General features: G+C 40.8%; 1 protein-coding gene across 1 annotated transcript in view; it reads right to left on the reverse strand.

Annotated features, from left to right (window-relative positions):
• Nucleotides 1-25,055, reverse strand: part of LOC309529048 (dermatan-sulfate epimerase) — a 146,140-nt gene that overhangs the window by 71,358 nt on the left and 49,727 nt on the right. The window contains exons 7-8 of the mRNA XM_082216743.1: nucleotides 10,616-10,790; nucleotides 7,759-7,856 (exon numbers count right to left, since the gene is read on the reverse strand). Coding sequence (XP_082072869.1) covers nucleotides 7,759-7,856; nucleotides 10,616-10,790 — 273 coding nt within the window. The remainder of the gene's footprint in view (nucleotides 1-7,758; nucleotides 7,857-10,615; nucleotides 10,791-25,055) is intronic.

Below are 25,055 nucleotides of genomic sequence, written 5' to 3' on the forward strand. Positions count from 1 at the left end.
TCTGGGACTGAGCAACGGGAGCTCACCCCATCACAGGGATTCGAATCGCCGACCTTCTGATCAGCAAGTCCTAGGCTCTGTGGTTTAACCCACAGCACCACCCGTGTCCCTAATGCTGCAGAGGAGTAGCCCTAGGCAAATGGTCAGAGGCTACTCATGACTATCATCCTACAAGGTTGTTGGAGTCATCTGGTAATTCCGACAGACAGAAATTCACCATGCAGCAACATGTGCAAGCTCCTCCCTTGTCATGGTCCGATCACTTCCTGTGCTATTGTGCAAAAATAGGGCTGCACCACTACAGTGCAGAGGATCAGGCCTGGAATGACTGCTCCAAATTCCCAGCATTTTCTATCTGTTCAGATTACTTAAAGCATGCCAATAAAATTCCTGAGAATGACCTTACTCAACTGCCTTAAAGGTTTTCAATAAATAAACAGTAACTTTTTTCTAGTGAAACCTAACCAATCTTTGCATTAATCTAACTAAGTGAATTCAAGTCCCTGACAGAATGATTTATATATTTAATGCATTGACACTAAGAGCTCAAGTGCTGCAGCAAAGCTTATTTTCAATATCAAGACAAGACATTGATAAGCTACTGCTGCTCTCCTTTGATCTAGGGTCTATGGGTTGTGGATGGTTCTTTAACAACTATTGTAATGGTTTGCTCCTAAGGATATTTACTCACCCACATCAATCACTCTCCTGAATACAATTTTGGATTGGACAAAGTAGTCATTCAGGAATGCTACACACAAAATGAATTCCTTCACAGATATTGCCATGTATGACATTTGCAAGTATGCTTTACGTCCCTTATCATATGTGCATATATCCTTTTTTCTGTGGAAACCCACAGCCAACTGAGGTTTCCAACCATGCTGAAAAGTTGACAGGCAAGCAGGTATGCTGGAATGGGAGATCTAAGAGCTATAAATAATTGCATAGCATTTTCCTTTCCTAAATGTTTATGAACAGTAGCTGTGCTTTTATTCATGAGCATTACATAATGCTATCAATGGTAGTTTTTGTTTTTCCCACTTCATAGAAGCCATTATTTTTTCAGCCATTAACATACTATAGATTACAACGCTCCATGTGTCTGTAATGATACAAATTAACTGAATAAGTTTCATATTTATATTTGTTCAGAATGTCTCTATAGTACAACAGTTCCACCAAAATATGCAGAAAAAAATCAGCTTCTACCATAGTGCTCCAATACATACTACAGTGGTACCTCGGGTTACATACGTTTCAGGTTACAGACTCCGCTAACCCAGAAATTGTATCTCGGATTAAGAACTTTGCTTCAGGATGAGAACAGAAATCATGCTCCGGTGGCACGGCGGCAGCAGGAGGCCCCATTAGCTAAAGTGGTGCTTCAGGTTAAGAACAGTTTCAGGTTAAGAACGGACCTCCGGAACGAATTAAGTACTTAACCCGAGGTACCACTGTATTCTAAACATATTAGTTAGCCTTAGATATGTATAATACTGCTAAGTTTTGTATAATGCTCTTTAAATTCAATATTTAACCTTCTGGAAGAGAACTAATTTTCTAATGTAATTCCTGGAATGACTAAGTGGAGAGCCTTTTCCAATGGCTTCTTAACTTCATTGTCTTCTGGTTTTAATTTTATCTAATTGAGTGTTCACCATTATGCTATATTTCATATTTGTACACCACTTCTGGTACTTTATAGAAAAATGAATCACAGAAATTACTCATCAGTCAATCAGTCAGAAATAAACATGCCTGATTTCATTGTATACAAGTGTGTGCAAAATACAGATACAATTTCCTACATAGCAATGATATCCATGTAAGAAGTGTGAAGGAGCTATAATACCACATGGAAGACTCTGTAAATTATGATGGCCCTATCCTACTTTCGAATAATCAGTTAAATATTATGAAGAATCAACTTAGAGAGAGAGAAATATTGGTACTTTGAGGGGAAAAGCACAAGGCCAAGTGCATCAGAATTTACACTAATGCTATACTGGTGAAAAACTCTACAAGGAAAAACTGATGAAACAAGTGTCAAACATGAAAATGAACTGTCATGCATTCTGAGGTTTTTGACCTTTAGCATTTGCTGCCTGAATCTAAACAAAAGTAAAAGAAGAAATCTGAGGCGTCTTTTGGAAGCATTGAGTCCAGTGTCCAACTTAATGAATTTCAGCAACAGTTCCAATTCTGACGTCTAGTTATCCAACACTTGAAATGGTTTATGCATTACAGCCATCATTTCCCAAACTCTTTAAATCATCCTGTGCATTTAACCAAAATATTTGTTGGGAATGATGAATGAACTCCCCATTGCTTGTGTTGGATTGAGAGGTAAACAAGCTAATCTTCTCACCCCACAGAAAAGGGAAGTAGTGCAGCTTATTTCTATACCAACTTGATGTTGGATTGCAAGTTAATTTAAATACATTTGTATTGCTTTATATCAGGGGTTGCTAAACTCTGGCCCTTCAGATGTTGCTGAACTACAACCCTAATCATCACAAAGTTTTCACTTCTGGACTAAACCTCTGTCAGCCACTAGGAATCAAAAGACAGTATCCCGTATTTGTTCAGGTGTTCCCCCACTTATGCGAGGTTTACATTCCCAGACTTCACGCATATAGGAGAAATCACATATATAGGGAGGGCGTTGTTGAGAGAGGCTGGGAAGCAGATCTCTCTTGACAGATCTCACCCATCTGCCTGCCTTTCCTGGGTGACAATGCACTCTTCTTCGTATGTAACCTGTCTGCCTCTGGTGACTGGAAAGTTGAGCCTGGGGTTAGGGTGTTGGTGGCCAGGTGGCTCCTTGCGCCCAGTGTCGCAGCAGGGCCTCTAGGCTCTCACCCTGATCATCTTGGAAGATGCTGGAGACTGTTTCCTTTTCTCTAGTCCCCCCCCCCCGAGTAAATAATGTTGCTGCCTGCTTGTGGGGCGATGAGAGAGAGGGCAAGGCTGATAGGAGGGTGGATGGACTCTCGGATCCTGCCCAAGGAACAAAACTGATATGAATGAGCAAGGAAGGGAGGGACGGCCAGAGGAATGGAGCACCCTCCATGCAACAGCTCCGCTGGCCAGGAAGAAGAAAGACAAGGAGGGTTAGGGAGTTGGGGCAATGATATACAGTGGTACCTCGGGTTAAGAACTTAATTCATTCCAGAGGTCCGTTCTTAACCTGAAACTGTTCTTAACCTGAGGTACCACTTTAGCTAATGGGGCCTCCTGCTGTCGCTGCACAATTTCTGTTCTCATCCTGAAGCAAAGTTCTTAACCCGAGGTACTATTTCTGGTTTAGTGGAGTCTGTAACCTAAAGCGTCTGTAACCCAAGGTACCACTGCACTTGGAGTGGTGGTGCAAGCTGTTTCCCCCACTCTCCAGTTCTCTTTGTGCTGTTTTGTCTCCGTTTCCTGGTTCAAATCATTTATTTACATATTTCACAGTGACACGTGTAAATGTGATCACGCATGAGTGGAATGCATGTAAATGGGGGAACACACACTGTCTGTAGTTCTAAAGTTTACAGAAGAAATCTGCTATTATACAGCTAACAATAGTTTGTGACCAATTTCTCTACTCATTTTCAACAAACAAAGGAAACTCTGTTCTTGGCTAAAAGAAATTACTCTGGCTGTTCTGCTGTTGCTCTTTGGTAATTTTTCAGTCTTTGAAAGGCAGAAAAAACACACCAGATATAGTGTTTACTTCCTCTCAGATTCACTTCCCGATTCAGAAGTAATCCCCTAGGGTATGAGGAGGAATGCTAGGGGAATTCAAAAAAAGAAAAAAGGGAACTCTGCGCACAGTGATCTACTTATTTTTTTTGCACTGCTTTTTACTTGATAGGAATTTTGTACAACCATAACCCTCTAAACCAAATGTGGCCCACACAGTATGTATGGCACCTTTCCAGAGACTCAATAAACCTGATGTAGCTGCCTGCTAGGGTCTACAGAAATGGGAAGTCTAGATATTTAGAATGTTGTGTAGGGTGGACTTATAGCCCATAAAACAACTCTGGGTATAGGTATTTTTTTATGCAATGTATTGTTTTGCCTATGCTCCGAACCTGATTGATCACCATATTTGAAGTTGGGAGGCAGTTTGTCTCACAGTTAACCCAGTTACTGTGTGTTCTCCTGTATGTACACACCCTCCCTCCCATAACATACGGTTTGTTTATTTCATTTGCAGCCATCTGCAACATCTTGCTTACCCCTGTTTCCTACTTGCAGGACTTCATCTTTCAATGAGAAATGTTGTAAAAATAATTTTGCATAAAGAAGGCAATGGGCAACTCTCTGATTTCCTGCTTGGCGGAACACAGGCTGTCTGCTTATGACAGCATTTTCCCCCCTCTGGTTCATTATGGGATATTTGGAGTTAGATTAACAACCGTCAGTGAACTTCAGTTCAGACTAGTACTCTCTATCAAGGGTTTTCATTTCCCCAATTTCCTGTGGCCACGCGCCCACACACACAGAGACATACAAAAATAAATGGCTAATAATAAGGTAAATACCCAAGACAAGATCCCTACTTGATCTTCCCCACCTTCCATGTGGTGAGCCCTTGCACAAAGGAATGACTCTCAATGTCACTCTCATACTTTCCTATCCTCCCCTCCTCCTGTGGACACCACAGCACTGTGGCTGTTTGTGCGCCTTCCATGCCCTCATCTAGCTGCTGCTCTCTTCCTAGGGATCTTGGCCAACAAGAAACTTAAGAATAAATTTTCCCCAGGAGCACAATCAGTTGCATCTGTGAAAGGCACACATAGGAAACCCATTCTGCATAATGATCAGTGCACCGTGGTGTGCATGTGGCCAAGACAGGGAGAGAGGAAAGATGCTGATTTCTTCTTATACACATGATAAACTTACTTCCCTGCCCTAGAGTAATCTCTCTCTAGTAGAAAATTAGGGTCATACTACATACTAAGCCTGGAAATCTGTGATTTTTCTGATTTTTTCTTCATTAAATGCACACCAGCGAGAGGATAATCATTTGTCCAGGGAAGCACAGAGAACCTGGAGGCATTTAACTCTACAATTTTCCTGATCTAAAATTACACGCATATTCCAGATACTGTTTCCTCTATGGGGAAAAACCTAAAGCAAATACAAATGGCTGATTGAAATGCTTATTACCATCTGTTTATAACAGCAAAAACTACATGTCACTCTGGGAAATCTGTGATTGATATGATGATTAAAAAGCCCAATCCTTTAATGCGGCTTCCAGGAGAGGTGCTTCCAATTTGATTGGGAAAATTGTGCTTAGGCTGATGGTATTTAACCCTCCCATCTGTGTCTCTTAGAGAAGGAAATGTATTGTCTCTGAGAAAAGGAGCCTGTATCATGTCTGCATTCTTGTCCCACAATAAATCCCCACCTTGAAGGGGCTGTATGTAAATTAAATTCAGGACTATTTATTTCTAGATTCCTAGAATCCTATCAAGCTTGAACTCCATACAGGCTATATGAAATTATGTCATACCAGTATAGGAGAGACGCAGGTGGCGCTGTGGTCTAAACCACAGATCCTAGGGCTTGCCAATCGGGAGGTCCGCGGTTTGAATCCCTGTGATGGGGTGAGCTCCCGTTGCTCAATCCCAGCTCCTGTCCACCTAGCAGTTTGAAAGCACGTCAAAGTGCAAGTAGATAAATAGGTACCGCTCCGGTGGGAAGGTAAACGGCATTTCTGTGCGCTGCTCTGGTTCGCTAGAAGCGGCTTAGTCATGCTGGCCACATGACCCGGAAGCTGTCTGTGGATGAACACCGGCTCCCTCGGCCTATAGAGTGAGATGAATTCCACAACCCCAGAGTCGTCCGTGACTGGACCAACAGTCGGGGTACCGTTACCTTTAGTATAGGGATGTGGGGAGAAATAAGATTTTGCTTGCCTTTTAGTAAGAAGCTACCTAATTCACACTTATGTCAAACCAATATGTGAACCAAAAACACAGCTAGCTATCCTTTGAAATCAGCTCTTCTCATTTCTCCAATCAATGCACACGAAAACACATACATTGTGAACATAATATAAAAACATTAGCAAATTGCTGCAGAAGTATGGAGAACTGAATTTACGATAGGAAAAAAATGGGGAAAAGAGAAACTGAAATTGACATGTCTGTCCCTATACCAGTCACAATGTCAGGATGATATTAAGCACAGATTTGTGCATGACAATAGCTCCTTCACTTGTTGCTAAATCTCACAGAAACTAGATCCCTGTCCTTTGTACACAGTCCTAGTAAATAGCAGCTTTTAACAGCCACGGGGCATATCAGATTCCAAACTTGAGACATTTATTTTAGTATCTTATTTCTTGGTTTTCCATCTACCTAATATTTATGTGGTTTTCCACTTGCCAATTGTTTTCCATTTATCTATTGTTTTATGACAACTGTTAAAAGCTTATTAAAAGATAGAGAGTCTAAGAGGGAAAGCATGTGAAATGAAAACTTTCTCTGCAAAAGTGGCATGTCATTTGTTGAAGGTGTTTCAGAGAATGGCCACTTAAACCCATGTAAAGAAACCCCAATAAATATTTCTTTGTGCAGGGGTGTTCTCCAGGTGATGTTGGACTACAAATGCCATTGTTCTTGACTATTCACAGGGCTGACTGGAGTTGTAGTGCAACCATGGAGGGTGCCATGTTGCCTACCCCTGGCTTAGTAGAAAGGTAGAGCAGTGCACCTGATTTAGAAACGCATAGTGAAGCAAGATGAAGTGGACAGCTTGCTATGAGAGTTGGTTTCCAACTCTGATTGCGTACTCAGCTAATTTCAACAAAATTAGGGGGAAAATGCTTCATTGGGGAGCACTGATCCTACTTTCCTTTAAAATGCCAGTCATCTTTTTCAAAATACAGTGCAATCGTAACCGTATCTCAGTGCTACTGAATTCAATGGGGCTTATTCCAAGATAAGTGGGGTTAGGGTTAGGGCAATTATTTATATTTCCAGGGGCTCTTCATACATTCCATTTTTGGAGGTGTATATAAAGATTTACAGGAAAAAAACTGCTTATGGCAACAAGAATGCATTTGCAAACACATATATCATATAATGACACTCATCATAGAACAGTGATGGGCTGCATTTCCCTCTTTAAAGCACACTCACCAGAGTTTGTTTTTGTGTGTTGTGTGAAATGGCTTGTAGTCACCAGAGTATACCAACACCATTCTGTTCATAACACCACAACATACCTGACACAGAGTCCTTTTAGTGATGGTGCCTATGATTTGGAACAGGCTTCCTCAACCTCGGCCCTCCAGATGTTTTTGGCCTACAACTCCCATGATCCCTAGCTAGCAGGACCAGTGGTCAGGGGTGCTGGGAATTGTAGTCTCAAAACATCTGGAGGGCCGAGGTTGAGGAAGCCTGATTTGGAATATTCTGCCTGTCAGGCTTGAATTTGTTTATTTTTATGCAATTAAATACAGTGCTACCTCGGTTTTCGAGCGTCTTGGAAGCCAAATGTTTTGGAAGCCGAACGCCAAAAGCCCGGAAGTAGATGCTTCCATTTCTGAACATGCCTCAGAAGTCAAATGGCTTCCGCTGCGTGTTTTTCAATTTTCTCCAGCCCTTTGCGCCTCGGTTTTTGAATGTTTCAGAAGTCAAACGGTCTTCCGGAACGGATTATGTATGTAACTGTATGTTATTTGCAATCTGCTCAATGTGTTCTTGTTTATCAAAGTGGCTTAAAAGTTTAAATATTATTCAAGCTTACCAAGTGTTCGGAAAGGTCTTTGATCTGGTGGCTGAGAGAAGAAACCTGGTTTGAGGGCGTTTGTGATTACAATGTCAAAAAGGTCTTCAAAATCATTCCTATGACAATGATAAAAAACAAAACAATAAAAATGCATTTTAAGGCATTAAATAGATATTTGCCCTAGTATAAAGAAGCTCAACTAATTAAGACATGCCGACACCTGAATTAGGGGTGGGTTTTTGTGGTTAGGGTTTCATAATTATTTCTTTAGGAATAATTTCTGTTTTCTATATGCATGAGAATATAATTTACATAAGAAATTTATGAAATACACCTTCATTGCAACACTAGATCGTGTTTGCCATACTCCTGAAAAAAATCCCCATGAGTTTTGATTGCTAATCAAATGTGAAGGTAATATAAGAACAAGCAGACAAATGAGTTTTACAAGCATCAGAAATGACTAAAGTTCTTATTCTGACTAAAAATAAATAATTTAATCCCTAAAATTAACTCCATATGTGAAATGCTTATGATATATAATACTTTTAGTCAGGTAATCAAATCTGAAAAATATTGAGTGCTGAAGTAGGCAAATACTTGACAATACATTTTAATAATATGAGATATAAGCAAATGGTAGCGTTTATATACCTTGGGCACAATCCAGGGAAAGTTATACTCACTTAAACCCCACACTGAAATCAATGACAGTTATGCGCTTTATTTAAACTGAACATACATCTCTCTCAGATTTTATGGATTGCATTCAACAGCTAAACTCCAGTGTAGAGTCCTATTATTCCTTAGGTCCTATTATTAATGAAGAAACGTTGACACACACACAAAAACTTTACATATTCTTTACAGAGATATGCAAAATATCCTGTCCAAGGGTCAACAAATTAAACTTTCATTCCAGCGACACTGGAAATATGGTTTAAAACAGAGAGATGTGTTTGTTGGCTAAGGAAAGTATGTCTAAACTAACTGCAAAAAGTGCAGTAATGTCCTTGTTCTGAGGTTCAACTTGGTGTCTGTTCTATTTTCTAGATTTGTTCATGGTCAGCATGACAATGTAGCACAATCTTATTATGATATATAATATTCATAATCAGATAATTAGTATGCACATAGGTCAGGACGATATCTGACACCATGACCCTGTTCATTCCCCCACATTGTATATGCACAATGAATGTCTGCAGAGGACTGAAGAAAGGAAGCATCTGGAAAAGATTTAAAGAATACAGTATTCTGAGTGCAAAAATTCAAAACTAGAGGAGAAAAGAAATAAGTTCTGTGTGAATCCATTTACTGTATTAAAAGGAAAAGCAAGGAAAATGCTGACTTTCCCCCACCCTTCACCTTTCCAGTTTAATATTTTCCAGTTGAATCTACTCATGAATTTAATTGGAAGTTGCAATGGAAGCTAGCAAACCAGTTCAACACATCTAGATTTAGCATGCTGTTGTTCACTTAGGCTGCAATCTCCTGCCCACTACTCAATGTACAACTAATTGGATTAAATTGTGCTTACTTGCATATAGGACTGGGTTATAAAGCCGTATGTTTATTTGTTTAATATAAATAAAACACATGAATAGCTGATGGTATCAAAAGCCACTGGAATGTCCAAAATAATCAACAGGGCTGCTCTCCTGTGTCCTTTCCTGGAGAAGGTGGTTTGCCAGGATGGCTATGGCAATTCCAATCCCAAAAGCAAGCTGAAGTTTGGAGTGGGCTGGCTCCAAATAATCAGCGCTATCCAAAACTGCCTGGAGCTGGAACACCACTTCCTGCTCCAGCACCCTTCACAAGAATGGCTACTTTGACACTGGATAGTAATTATTCAATATGCTGGATCCAGATTAGTTTCTTTAAAAGGGGTTGAAAAACTGCCTCTCCTTTAGGGTGGCTGGAACCACACCTTCCCTCAGTATGGCACCAAGCACCATGGAGATCCAGATTGATAATCCAGAACTGGCTGCTTTTGATAGTCAGGAAGGAAAAGGAATCCAAGGGAAGCTCAGGAGTCCCCCACCTCACCCCAAACTACATCTGTCAGACACTAGAAATCGGCTAAAATAAATGTATGTGGAGGGGTTGGTGTATCTGTATATTTTCCTCTGTGTGAAGAAAAACACCAGATTTTGAACAACAACATCATAAATGGCCCATGGGGCATGGGTGAAATATCTCCCTCTTCCTCCACTCCATGGCACTTATGGCTGCATTTCAGCAAGTAAAATAAAAACAGATAGTGGGAGGTTGCTCCTCTATCGCCTCCATCTCAATAATTTTGGCCGTCATTAAAAGTGCAATGGGTGAACCGGCCCCCTATGATTTTTGGTCACAATTTAAGATACAAATGTAAAGGTAAAGGTAAAGGAAAAGGTACCCCTGCCCGAACAGGCCAGTCTTGACAGACTCTGGGGTTTGTGCGCCCATCTCACATCTATAGGCCGGGGGCCAGCGCTGTCCGGAGACACTTCCGGGTCACGTGGCCAGCGTGACAAAGCTGCATCTGGCGAGCCAGCGCAGCACACGGAACGCCGTTTACCTTCCCGCTGGTAAGCGGTACCTATTTATCTACTTGCACCCGGGGGTGCTTTCGAACTGCTAGGTTGGCAGGCGCTGGGACCGAGCAGCGGGAGCGCACCCCGCCGCGGGGATTCGAACCGCCGACCTTTCGATCGGCAAGCCCTAGGCGCTGAGGCTTTTACCCACAGCGCCACCCGCGTCCCAAGATACAAATGTACTCAGCATTAAATCATCAGATGCCCATTTCTTACTTTTTTCATTACTTTTTTTCCTGCTATCTGCAAGATAAAGTCTAAATGAAAACAACAAATGATGGAAGCATTCTACTTACCCTAAGGCGTGTTCACATAAAAGCCTGCAGTAGTCACTGTGAGAACTGGTAATCAATAGCAAAATCTTTCCACTGTCCTTGAGTCTTCTCAGCCACTTTTTAACAGCATCAGGACAACATTGTATGTATTTTCCTGGATTGCGTTTTACTTCTGGAAAGTACGTCCCCCCATTTTCTGAAAAGTAGAGGATAAGATTATGCAGCGTATTGAACACCCATGTGTCATCTGTGTGCCCACTTGCACACAGTTTTTAAGACCATGCTCAACAGCTCTTCTCTGCCCCCACAACTGCTTTTAAAAAATAAGTTGTGCGATTTCATCAGGGCAGATGATAAGAGGGAGGTGTACAAATTTATTGCTGGGCACATGGGATCCCGTATTTAAGCACTCATGTGGATTTTGATCTATGAAAAGAAATGTTATGAAATAAGGAGGAAAGAGAAATGTCAATGTATGGTTTACTTTGGTAATAATAATAACCACCAGACAGAAAAACTATTATATCTAAACATGCTGGATCTTCAAGAACGCATTCATAATGCCATCAAAATTCTTAGCAGATTTCCACATTTCTTAGAAAATTGCATTAGGTATATACTTCAAGGAACCTCAATTACTGAGAAAATGTGCAATGCAATGCTTCTTCATAACAGAAACTCTGAATGTGTCACAAATGATTGCCACAGCCCCACAAAGCTGAACAGCATGACTACTACCCACCATGACACATACAAAATTAACAAAAGGGAACCATTGCCTACCTCTTCCTCGAAAGAGAGAACACCAAGTGTATTCACTGTGGTTAAGGTAGTTCTGCAGCAGTCTTCCCTGACCTGGTAACCTTCCAGATATTATGGACTACAACTCCCAACATCCCTAACCATTGGCTACGCTGGCTGGGAAAGATGGGAATTGGAATCCAGCAGCATCTGGGGGGGGGGGCATGTTGAAAGAGACTGTTCCACACCACCAGAAAGCTGAACCAAGGCACACTAATTGCCAGAGAAATCTGAAATTGGGAATGTTTACACACTTAAAAGCCAAAATTGGGAAATGAACTTCAGGCTGCAACAGAAGCCAGCACTTCAGCATACAGGAAGCAAAACCACAAGCAGGGTGGAATGTTGGACTGTGGGAGTTCCACTGGCCCCATTATATACTTGCATCAGACTCTGGCAGAATTCCCAGTGGCTGCCCGGCACATGCACCTCTGCTAATAGCATGCAAGCTGGATTTGGTAACATTTCTATATCATTTCCCTCTCTTGCTCAATACCGTTGGTCAGCTTCACTGAATGGTTTAATGAATCCTAGACATTACTTCTCCTTGTGGAATGTGCACAGCGCCTTCCTCAGATCAAAACACAAACAAAAATTTAAACCCCTTGGCCTTCAGCTATTTCATGAGGAGGAGCAGGGTATATTTGAAATGGCAATATCTGTAGGGAATGAAATAGTCTCCGGAGTTGGTTCAAATCCAGTTGCTACAAAAGAGGACTTGGAAAGGAGCCAGTGTATAACCACTGATTTCAATAGGATAAAACAGCTTAAACTCAAAGTGCTCCAGGTTTTCACCAGCTTAAGGATCCAGCTTCGAAAGCAATAAGTAGAATATGTTCTAAATGCTGCACAGCAAATGGTTTTCTATAACAACTGCAATGAAAGAGGGGGTAGAATTGTGATATTGTAGCATACAGGAATAGATGTCTATACGCAAAGGTAAATCATTCTAGTTTAAACAAGAGTAGTTTCTGTTAAGTTGGTACAGTCATACCTTGGAAGTCAAACGGAATCCATTCCGGATGTCCATTCGACTTCCAAAACATTTGGAAACCAAAGCGTGGCTTCTGATTGGCTGAAGTAAGCTCCTGCAGCCAATTGGAAGCCGTGGAAGCCCTGTCAGACGTTTAGCTTCCGAAAATAGTTCGCAACCCGGAACAGTCACTTCTGGGTATGTGGTGTTCAGGAGCTAAAACGTTTGAGAACTAAGCTGTTTAAAACCAAGGTATATATGATAAAATAGAAAATTAGCAGGTCTTGGACACCAGCAAAGTCCTTTGGGCTTGTCCTTTCTGTAGAGTTTGAAAACTTTCTTGTTAATAAATTACTGAGATGGAGTGTGTGTGTGTGTGTGTGTGTGTGTGTGTGTGAGAGAGAGAGAGAGAGAGAGAGAGAGAGAGAGAGAGAGATCAATGATAAAAAATAGCAATGAAATGGTAAATATGCATCTGGACTGTACCACACCAGATTATGAAGACATTCACAATTCCCATCTCACATAGAAAAATTGATGCCATGCATAAATGTCCTAGCCATACTTGTCTAGTCTTCTCCCTGACATGACATTTTTCTGAGTGTAAAAAATATTTTTTTCTGTAAGGGGTATAAGCTTTCATCAGTCAACCCCGCCCCCCCCTGCAGTTTGAAATGGAGAGACACAGGCTTTCCACTTCATCTATAGTTTGAGAGAATCCTGTGTAACCCTCATTGTTTCTGCTACTACAGAAAGCATAAGACACTGTTATCTGGGAATGCGATTACATTGGAGCGATCTGTGTTATAAATCTCTCCAGGGTTTATTTTGAGAAACTGCCAGAATCTATATTTACCAGAGAATGCCCCTATGGTTTTTAACTCCTCTTAGGATCAACATATTTGGGTTTGGGGTTTGTTTTTTCCAGCAGACTCAGAAGATGAAGTAACACAGTTTTGCTGAGATTGTATTTTTTCATCTTTCCTTAATTGCTCTTCTTAAAACTCAATGCACTAAAGCCTAGAAAATGAACATAGGCATACAATAATGATTCTATTGTTCCAGCTAAGCAGGCTTGGCCTGGCAAACGGCTCGGAACCCTACTCTGATCTCTTCATAGAAACAGTGGGGTATAAGTGTGCAATAAATACAGTAAAAATAAAAAGAAAGAGCAAACAAGCAGTGATTTGTAAATGAGAAGGCTAAGCTGATGTGGGTAATTAGTTGCATGTGGCCTGGCTGGCAGCAGAATCTGGTCTGAGCACTGAGTTTCCCTTGCAGATCACTTCCTCATAAACTTCAAGTGATTAAACTGCTTTGTGTGTGAAAGGGAAAAAAGAAGCTGTCTTCTTCAGAGAAAGACCCACTCATTCAGGACTTCCGCATGCACACTTGAAGGTTTCAGTCTATGAAGTGATTTATTAATTTTTAAAATAAATCTCTCAGAGCAGACCTATTGAAACTAGTCACATCCATTAAATTCAACAGGTCTACTCACACTGGAACTTTGTTGGCTATAACACAATGATCTTAAGACCAACCGATATGTTGACAACCACTGTCAAGAGGTGCTGCGTGGCCACTTCATGTTACGTGTAACTCATTTCCTCCCTTTCTCCTCATATTACGTCTTTATAAAAAGTTTTTAGCACATTATTGTGATGATTATGCTGTAAATCTGATTCCCATGAAGCCCACAGATGATTCCCATTTACTAAAGCAGGATTCTTTCTTGTATCACTCAAATCCCTTTGGAAATGTTTGCCTCATGTCTGAAGGCATCAGCATTCATGCATCCCAAGAGCCTGGCCATACCCACAGAAGGAGGCAGCAGCAATACACAATAAAAAGCTGAGAGCTCTAGGCGGCATTGGCTGCAACAGCCATTACCATTGCCAAGAGCTCTGCCACAGGAAATATGGACCATCTGGCTTCAAAACTGGGCACTGTAACAATTGTGGCAGGAATGAGTAAGCACTTGAAACCGCTAGAGCTGCTGGGTACAGAGGTGTCGCAAAGGTTTCCTACATCTCTGGCATCCCACTGCTGTTTTATTTTTTATATTTATAGCTCGTACGAACTGGTATTCTATGCATTCTAGTCATAAAACCTTTCAAAAGAAATACAAAAAAATCTCTGTGTATTCATTTCACTAGGTCAATATCTCTGCTTTTTATAGTTTCTAGTAGTTAAGTTGTGTGAAATGAAGAAAAAAGGGCCATGTTGACACTTCACAACTGACAAAAACAAGTTGTAAAAATACTAGATTCAGGTAGGTAGGCATGTTGGTCTGAAGCAGTCGAAACATATATATGTATGTCCAGTAGCACCTTATATACCAACTAAGTTTGTTCTTGGTATAAGCTTTCATGTGCATGCACACTTCTTCAGATATCTGAAACTGCTCCACCTACTTTTGCCTTTAACCATGTCTGCCTCTGGTTCATGAAAGGTTCTCCATGAGGGAATGGGTCCCTCAAGCTGAAAAAGGTCTCCCATCCCAGCCTAACACAACAGAATCCTTTGCCAGTAACGAATTGGTTAATCTGTCAGAAAATAACAAGAAAACACAAGTAGGCTGTCCCAGTTTTCTTGAAGAAATGCATATCACATAGCTCTCCTGTGCATAAACATCTGGGCACTTATCATGTCTTATGTGTTTAATGTATTGCTACATAAAACAGGGACGTGGGTGGCGCTGTGGGTAAAAGCCTCAGCGCCTAGGGCTTGCCGATCGAAAGGTCGGTGGTTCGAATCCCCGCGGCGGGGTGCGCTCCCGCTGCTCGGTCCCAGCGCCTGCCAACCTAGCAGTTCGAAAGCACCCCCGGGTGCAAGTAGATAAATAGGTACCGCTTACCAGCGGGAAGGTAAACGGCGTTCCGTGTGCTGCGCTGGCTCGCCAGATGCAGCGTTGTCACGCTGGCAACGTGACCCGGAAGTGTCTCCGGACAGCGCTGGCCCCCGGCCTATAGATGTGAGATGGGCGCACAAACCCCAGAGTCTGTCAAGACTGGCCCGTTGGGGCAGGGGTACCTTTACCTTTACCTTTACATAAAACATCTCAGTCCAAATCATAACCGACCTCAGCTCCCAAACAGATGACTTAAAACTACATGATCTTTGTTTTAATCTATCTTGTCTATCACAATCAAGGAGGATTAAACCTTTTTTGCTCCAAGGGCTGCATTTCCTTTTGAAAACCTTCCAGGAGCCTCTTGCCAATGGTGGGCCTTGGAAAGCAAAAAAAGGGGATGGATGAATGGATAGGGTATTTCCTTTGTAAAGTAGGCCCTGCAAAGGTCAGAGATGTCAACACACATACCCCTTTCATCCAGGTCAGGGTCAGCAAGGTTTACCTTGCCTGGGCCAGTAAGGTTTACCTTGCCTGGGCTGGTTCACTCCCTCGGAGGTCGCTCCGTGGGCTGGATCGCATCTGTGCAGATGCAATTTTTGGCGTCTTCTTGCCTCTGCGCAGACGTGATTTCCGGCACCGCAGAAGCGAGTCCCCACTCCGCGCTGTGCCAGTTTAGCGCAGCGCACGGGGACTTGCCGAGCGGGGCAGCTCATGGGCCATTTAAACAACCCCCGTGGGTCACTTGTGGCCCATGGGCTGCAGGTTGCTGATCCCTGATGCAGGTCAACATAAGGCATTGTCACTGTACAGGCAAAAGCATTCAAAGAGGGTTTGGAGCAGGGCTAGTGAAGGGTGTGGTTTGGGGAGGTGAGATGTAGCCTGGCAAGGGAGCCTGGCCTGGTGAGAGCCCTTAGGGCCAGAGAAAGAGGTCTGGAGGGCCGCATCCAGCCCCCAGGTCTGCTGTTCCTTATCCATTCCACACACTTATAGCGTGGCTATATTTGTTAGCAACATCAATAGTTCTAATAAATTGATAGCTTTGCCTAAAGTAAATATCATTAAGCTATGTCGCAGAGCACAGAAGTCTGCAGTGCTAATGCGCCTTCAGCAAGAATTAGCTGTTTGATTATATATCAAGGAATGCACTAACTGCTTGTACGGTTTGGCTGAGGAAAAGGAATTAAAATGAAGAATTCAGACAGATGTTATGCAAATTCCACAAATAGCTGAAATTTTACAGCCAGTGTTTAGTTACTTTTGAGACTGTACACACACACACATACTAATACGGTACCTAAGCTTTGTTCCTACAGCTGTATACGTTGTATTCCTTATTACAACAGTTGAAATGCAGAATTTTGTTAAAGATTTATTCTAAAGCCAGTAACCGCCTTGATCAGTTACAACCTGACCTCCTAGTCATACTTGGAAATTAAGTGCAGTTTTACCTCTGTGTAATTATATATATAATCACATTCTTATTCCCTGAAAATAATTTAAATTTCTGTCCACTTATCTAAACAGAGCTGTCTAAGGGAAACATATGCATGTTACAATTAACTTCTGCCACAGCTTGTCATCATTGTTATTATTATTACTCTTCCACTTAATTTTGCCGATTTTGATCATTTGAAACTTCCCCAGATTTTAGAACACTTGATGTGGAGTGGCAGGATACAGCCTAAGTGGAAAGACTGGTTAAATTTCTAGTGCTAAAGGTATTATCTATATACATAACACAGGTTTTATACACAGGCTATTAACTTTTAAAATGAGATCTGTGTTATTGTGAATCTAGGCTATCACATTATTATTTACCTTCTGCAGATTCCTTTTCCATTTCCAGGCATTTGGGCTGCTTTAAGATGTAACCCTGCCTTACATTAAATAAGACCTTAACAACTGTGATGTAGTAAGATTTGGGGTTTCATGCTCCTCCTCCGTATTAGTTTACGGTTTATTTTGTCACAATATGGCAAACCATGGTGTGTGTAAGCTCTACTTTGCTAACAAACCTGAGCATCAAACCAGAATCAAACCACCAATTGGCACCAAACAAGGATCACATTGTGGGGTTGATATTGTTAATTAAACAGAGTTTGCATTCAGACAAAATTTGAATCTATTTGTTTCAGACTGCTTCAAATTTTCCTATTTTTGCATGCAGATGAGGGAATGGGAAGGGGTAGTACCTGAGCAAAAGGTCTGCCACGGCATGTTCTCCTACCAACAAACCATGTGTTGTCTGAATGCAGATTTTCAATCTGCAGGATATTTTAAAAAAGCTGCATGGTATCATTTTAAGATGGGTGGTCTCCTAAGACAAGACAAGACAAATCTTGCTATTTTTTAGGCAGTACAAAATGAATGGTCAAATATGATTTGAACATTTTTGGGTGTGTATCAATAGGATGAGCCTGAAACAGATGTAACAATTCAGAAAGGATTATTATTCAACTGCCATAATCCTTTATTTTATCCATGACCAATTCAGAGAATGCCACAATTCCATGTCTTTCCTAATGCCATCCATCCATTTTAACAGGTTCTGCTATATTTTGCAGTAATTTTGAGTCCCAAACGGTTCCCATGGGAGGTTAGCCATGAATAATTGAACAGCTGCTTTAAATAAGTGTTTTGAGTTAAGAGAGAATATTCACTGGTGCAACATAATTAATTTTAAATCCCAGAACTTTACTGTAGGCATCTATCTTCTGCTGGATATGTATGAAAGTGATGGTTTGGCCCCTTACTCCTGAAAAAAATTATTTTTATTTTTATTATTAATTTTAGTTCTTTGATTTTAAGACTGTTTTAAGGGAGCTCGTTGGTTGGAGCTCCCAAACATTGATAGTAAGACCATAGGTTAAAACACATGCAGACGTTTCCTCTTCCAGTTTGAACAAAAAGGGCTAAGGAACTTATTTCAGCCCAAGGGCCGCATTTTCTTTGGGTGGCTTCATGCCAGCGTTGGGCAGGGTCAGAGGGAAGAGTAGCTAGGGCAAAGAATGCTCCAATCCAACCTTCCCCCAAATGGTGGATGGTTTTTGAGAAAGAAAAAGGCACCAGAGCTTCAACAACAGAGGTAGCATCTGTTGTTGTTTAGTCGTGTCCGACTCTTCGTGACCCCATGAACCAGAGCAGGCATCTAGTTGCATCTAGTTGGACCTTAAATGCTTCTATGATTAGTTCTAGAGACAATAGGTTGAATAAAAGGGGAGTCAAGGACATCTGAACCAAGAAGTTTGTGGATATGAAATGGTTAAGTCTCAAGCAAAGAGACATATCAAATAATGTCGAGCCAGTGGAGTTTACTTGCTTTCCTATCATCAGACAACATTTTCAGATCCATCTAATATTATCCAAATTGCCCTAGCTGATATAATTCCTGATTGGTAAGCAACAACTTAAAACTAAGTTTTCAGTATTAAAAGATCCTGAGCATCTTTCACCAATAATACACTTGCTGCACTCTTGGCAAGAACAATTACATATCTAAATGAGAAACTGTGACCACAATTTCCATGATATTCTTTTCATCAGGAAAGCAACTGTGGATATGAAGCTTCTGCATTCTGCTGAAACATTTGAGAATGAGCTGTGGGAGCCTTAGAGAAAAGCAGTTGATTAAAAAAAAAAGTTGTGATAAAAGCAGTACAACTCACCCAATTCCAGAGCATTGAAAAACTAACTAGAGATATTGAAAATGCAAAGTTATTTTTTACAAAGGGAAGGAAATGATATGAAATGCTTATCACTGTTGACTTTGATGTGGTTTTTGAGTCTGTTATTGGGTAAAAGTGTAGCAAGTCTTGCTACACTTAGCTATTCTTGGGTAAAAGTGTAGCAAGTTGCTAGACACAATGTTCTTGCAATAGACACAATGTTTAAAATGTTTTAATGTAAATCACTGTGCATCACTCTGTGGGAAAAGAAACAAAGAACAAAACAACAACCATATTAACAACAACAACAACAACATATGATGATTAGCAACTGAACTAACCTGCATTTATATTCATGTTAATTATACAGTACTTGTATAAGAGCTCTGAGTGGAAATGTAACCTCCTTAGCAAAACATAGTATGTGCCATAAAAACTTTAAAATACCTTTTACATTTACCTCATTTTGGTCACGTTTTCAGATTGCTACCACTTTCTTTCCCTGCCAGGTCTTCTGGCCTTTAAAAGCTACATTGTAGGTTTCAACAACTGAACTTTTCTTTCAGACTTGGACAAGTGGTGATGAAACGGACTCCACCTTTTGATTTTTTGCCTATTGTGCATCTGTTTATGACATGGGGCCCTGCCAAGAAGTAAACTGGCAACCTAATTTGGAGGTGGGAGAAAGGAATAGCTAAGAATCCTCAGAAAACCAGTAAATTACTTTCAAAGTCATAACCCTTTTACTAAACTATGTTGTCACTGCCACCTAGTGACACTGCACTAAATTCACCAAATATTTTGTCACATACTTCAGACAGGTGGCTAATAGCACCAATAAATCATCACTGAAGGCTATAAGCAGAATTGCAGCTGAATTTCCATACTACTGGGAACACTGCACTTTTTCAATATGTTCACCTTGCCACGCAGCCTGGGGCCCAAATATCTGCAGAAGGGCTGCCTCATCCAATACCAGCCAACTCTATCCTTAAGATGGGCAGCAATCTGTCTGCATTCCCTGCCAGGATTTGAAGTGAGGGGACACAAACTGTAGGGCTCTGACTGTGGAATGATCTGACCTTGGAGGAGTGTTTGTCCCTTGCATTGCAGGGCTTCAGATGTCAACTGAAAACAGACTGCTTTTGCAATCTGATAAATAAGAGGTGTATGCTTTTATCAGCAATGTATGTATTTCTGTTTCAGGTGTTCAGGAAATCCCTGAAGACCCACTTCCTTTAGTCTCTTTTTCCTGCATTCTGCTAATGCTTTCGTTGGTTTATTTTAGTCTTTGCAGTTGAACTGTATTTCATTTTACTTGCATGCCATCTTGGGAGGATTTCCCGTATTAAAAGTAGCATAGAAATATTTTGAACAAATAAAAGAAAATTAACAAGTTTGATTTGGGAAAACAAATATGCAGGTCTAGAGGTACTAAAAGGTGGTTTTCCCCCCACTTGTGACAAAATAACTATATGATATGAGACTCTCCTTAGCTAAGTAGGGCCTAGATTACTAGCATGTCTAAAGTCTCTATATTTCTTTTATGCAATAGCCCAGGAATGATGTGCTCAATATGTCTTTATCATGGAGGAAATATATTCTTATTTCACAAAATTAATAATTATTAATTATTTGACAAAACAGCAATGTAAAACTGAGACGTCACTGTTACCGCTTTTACAAGATCTTGTGCTAAATATAGATGCTTATCTAAAGTAACTTTCCCTCCCTGAGAACTGTTTTCTTAATATGCATTTTCAATAATAACAACTGTTGACTGGAAAGTTCACTTTGGAAGAGGACCAAATACTGCTAAGAGCCAATCTGGATGGAAAACAGCAGCAATCTGGAATAGAGCTTCAGTACTTTGTTGTTTTTAACTTAAATCATATCTCAGAGGTTTCCACCTTAAATTTTTTGTTTTGCTTGATTTGAGTGACCTTTATAAAAAAACCTGAAAGTTTGTTGTCTTCTCTCGATCTTTCTTAGACCACAAACAAAAACCTATAATCCAAATTTGAGCAAATAAGCTTCAAGAAAAAGGAATTCCCCTTGTAAATTCCTGCACTCTGTGCTGCTTAGAAGCCATTCCAGACCTTTGGAAATAGTCCTTCCCACTGGATAGCAGCCAGGACCACTCAGGAAGATTCTCTCCAGCAGGAGGGGCTACCCTGCCCCCCAGGACCAGACTGGAAAAGCAAAGGCAACCCTTCTGTCCCAAAGCCACGCAGACAGCCATCCTCTTTGAAAACACAAAACTAGTGCAATGGCTGCTGTATCAAAAAAGAAAAGGGAAAATGAATGGCAGTTTTCCAGTTTTCTGCACAGAAACAGGCAGCAGTGGTGAAAATAGGGCAGGAGGGAACAATCCCAGCAATCACTGCCCTCCTTCCTGCACCACACATGGGGCAAGGCAGAAGTCTAAGGAAAATACTGTGTTCAGCAGAAACCCAGAGAATGGGTGGAATGCCCTCCAGGAGATATAGAGAACAGGTATTCATGGTAATAAATCCTCCTTTCTCCAGTGGTTTCTGGAGGGTGTTCCAGGACACCAGAATACAAAAAAAAAACAGTATCATCCCAAGCTGGGCCAGGATCTGATCAGTGTGTATTATCTCTGCAGTATACATCTCTCAAAGCAAAAGTCATGAGTTTGAAGAGTTCAGCGAAAAGCCCTGTGGGACTGCCAGCACACAAGGCTGGTCTGGGAGGTTGCTATAGCCCAGGCATCCCCAACCTGCGACCCTCCAGATGTTTTGGCCTACAACTCCCATGATCCCTAGCTAACAGGACCAGTGGTCAGGGATGATGGGAATTGTAGTACAAAACATCTGGAGGGCCGAAGGTTGGGGATGCCTGCTATAGCCTCACTCTGGATATTATCCTATTGATTGGCCCTGTCTGCCCTTCAGGGATGGGGCTACTTTTGAAGTTCTGGTACCCCATCCAGAAGCCATAGGAAAACAGACTGGATTCCATTTACGCAGGACTTTATTTCTACCTTCAATTCTACCTTTTAAAAAATAATGATGTTTTAAATTATGTAGCAATGTGGCCAGAAAGGAATGGCAGTGCAGAAGCAGGGCTGTACTACACAACATGAACCTGATTTTCCGTATTATTTTTTACAACTTGTCAAAATAACGTAAAAAAGTATCTGAAATTCGTATTAATAAGAAAGGGAATATAAACTTTGGCAGGAACCCTTTTCAGAAACACAGAAAACAGATGTAATGCTCAAAACGTTACACTCCTAATGCAAGCCATACTATTATACATCTTTATGTATAACTAACCCAGGCAGGATAAAAACCCTGCTCCACATAGCTGTAATTGCTCCCTTTTCAATGTACCTTCAAGCAAACAACATGTAAACATACTACCAAGAATAATTAGTTGTATGTGTTAGACCTCTGAATTCAAGGGGGATGCACATTTACTGAGGAGTAAATCCAACTGAACTCAAATGGAAATTACATCTGAGTAAACATATATAGCAGGGATATGCAACTTGTGGCTCTTCAGATGTTGTTAGATGAATAATCTCTACCTATTGGCTGCAGCTGCTGAGAGATGGGAGGTCACAGCTTCCCAGCTCTGGTATGTATTGTATAGGATTACATTGCATGTATTTCTTGAGATTAATCATCTCCATTCACTCTACAGTACTAGCAATTTTGTGTGGCTCCATGCTTTTTGTTTCCAAAGCAAAACGGGCCAACCAAAAACAAGTTAGTGGGTTATTTTTAACATGCTTGAATACAAAGAAGCATATTAGTTTGTAAATTAAAGTAATATTTTTTTTTAAAAAAAAAAGAAGAAAAACAATTGCAAAATGGCTGTAGGGCAGCAAAGTGCAAAAGAGGACACGGTTCCTGAATCTTTTATCACTGTGTAGAAGAGGGAATTTCAGCATGTTTAGCTTGTCATATAATGGTCATAACCATTAAAGATTCAGAAGCCCTGTTCCCTTTTGCCTCAGGCCTCCCTAAAATTTGCCTGACATGGGCCTAGGCTCAGTGATACTGAGGGCAGCTGAGCAGTGGAATGCTCTCATGCCCCTACCAGATGACTCCTCAAGAGTAGGAACACACATGGAAGAGAAAGAACTTAAAGGTGAGCTAGAAATCATTCAAAGTTCTACCCTCAACAATTCACGTTTAGTTCACCCAGCAGTTATGGAGACCACTTTTAAATGTAGCTCAGATATTTTAAAACTAATTCAGTGAGTTTATCCAATCCCCATAAGAGGCCCTCCTTGCAGTCGGATATATAGCTGAAAGGGAAGAGGGACTTTTCGATCATGGTGTTCAGTGCTCTGACAGGAGATTTTGGTCCCCTCATTGCCCACATTTTAAAGTGTGAATTGAAGCTTGAGCTTGGTCAAGTATTGTTGTTGTTGTTTTACATATCTTCTCTTTGCCCCCCCCACCACTGTAACTATTTTTAAATAGTTTTGTTCTATTGTATTTTGGATTGTTGGCTTTAGCTTAGTAAAGTGGAATAGCAGTTTTGGCGCAAATGAAGACCCCCCCCCCCAATAATAACCCTAATATGCATAGGCCTCATCTGTACACAGATTGTCTTAAACCATGGTTTAACCATTAACGCACCTCTTGCTTGGTTTATTTCCGACTTACTGCTTGTTACATGTTTGAAACAAACCATGCTCTGTGGTCAGGGAGGGGTCCTAAATTCATGCACTGGAGTTATTATTCATGAACCTTGTTGGGTATTAGTGACTATAATCTGAAGTTGTGGCTAACGACAATAGCTTTTAGTAACTCACACATACCTTATTTTAGACTGATTTTGTCTAGGCTAGAAGATATCTATAAATTATCAAGCCTATATTTTACTTGTCTTGATTTGTTTTAGAAGCTGTGCAATTTTAACATTTTGACACAACCACAGAACCAGATGCATCGCCTAACCACAGAATTGTTTTCAGCTCAGGTTGTGCTTCATTTCCAGGTAAGATATATTCATTTAACAACCCTTTTTTAAGGTGATTGTAAATGACTTGCAGTCTGCTTAAAAGCCTAAAAAGAACCACCAGGGGGAGCAAGCTGCATTGCACATCCAGCCTCAAAGACCAATACGTACAAAATTAAGCATGAGTACAGCATTGATAACTTTTCCTGCAATCTTCTACTGCTATTCACTTGAGACGGTACTGGAACTTCCTTTCTGCTTTTTACAGAGGAAGGTTTTTATCTCATCAACTGTGCAATCTTGCATACTGTTTATGAGAACACGTAACCAAGAAAAAGTTATGGGATGTGGTGATATATTGATCATATGAAGCATGAGCACAATCAGTTCCCTTCACTGCACATGGCAACAGGTGTGGGATGCCTAGTCTGTAAAATCAAATTGTCCTTTATTCCTTATTCTGAGTCTAGAAATGATTTTTTAAATAAATGAAAAAGTGTAATCAACATTTTCCAGTGGACTCTCTCCCATTGTTGAAAAAGAAGGACGTAGTCACACTGCCAGACACTTTTATACCACTGCAGAAATACAGAAGGCTCAAAAGGCTACTGGAACACACATAAATTATGGTTCAGTGAACTAGGGTGGAATTCAGGGTCACACTATGCTTAACATGGGCACAAGCATTGTAGCTTGTCAGATCGAACAATGCTCACCATGTGCTGTTCTGGGGATTCTCCTAACCCTCCAGAGATAACGGGGGGGGGGGTGGCAGGGGGAGAAGAGTAAGCCCTGTTGTGCAAGAGAAAGCACAGGGCTTAGGGACTCATTAGGTGAATCCTACCCTATATTTTGTTGTAATTTAATATGAAAGAATAAAGCTGGCATCACACGCATTCTTTTTATTGGTGTTGTCCTTATTTAGATTTGGAGAAAAAGTGAGTTTCAAGCCAAGATTAAACCCTCGAGTCTCAAATAACCTAATGCAGAAGCCAGGTTTTTATGTGCCATGTCCAATTTAAATACTTTCTTACATCACTGAAAAATTCCTGGTTATGAATAATGAGGGCATTTAATTACTCTCAGTAGGACATCTGGTCTCATTAGTACAAATTCAGTATAAACCATGTAGAATTATAATAGCATTTTGTATCTCATGTCATTCATGTTTCCAGAGGTTTTTTTAATTGATTGTGGAACTCTGGTGCCAAAATAAATGTTGAATGGCAG

This window comes from Podarcis vaucheri (assembly GCF_965113315.1).
Source record: "Podarcis vaucheri genome assembly, chromosome: 3".
In the NCBI taxonomy this organism is placed as follows: Eukaryota; Metazoa; Chordata; class Lepidosauria; order Squamata; family Lacertidae; genus Podarcis; species Podarcis vaucheri.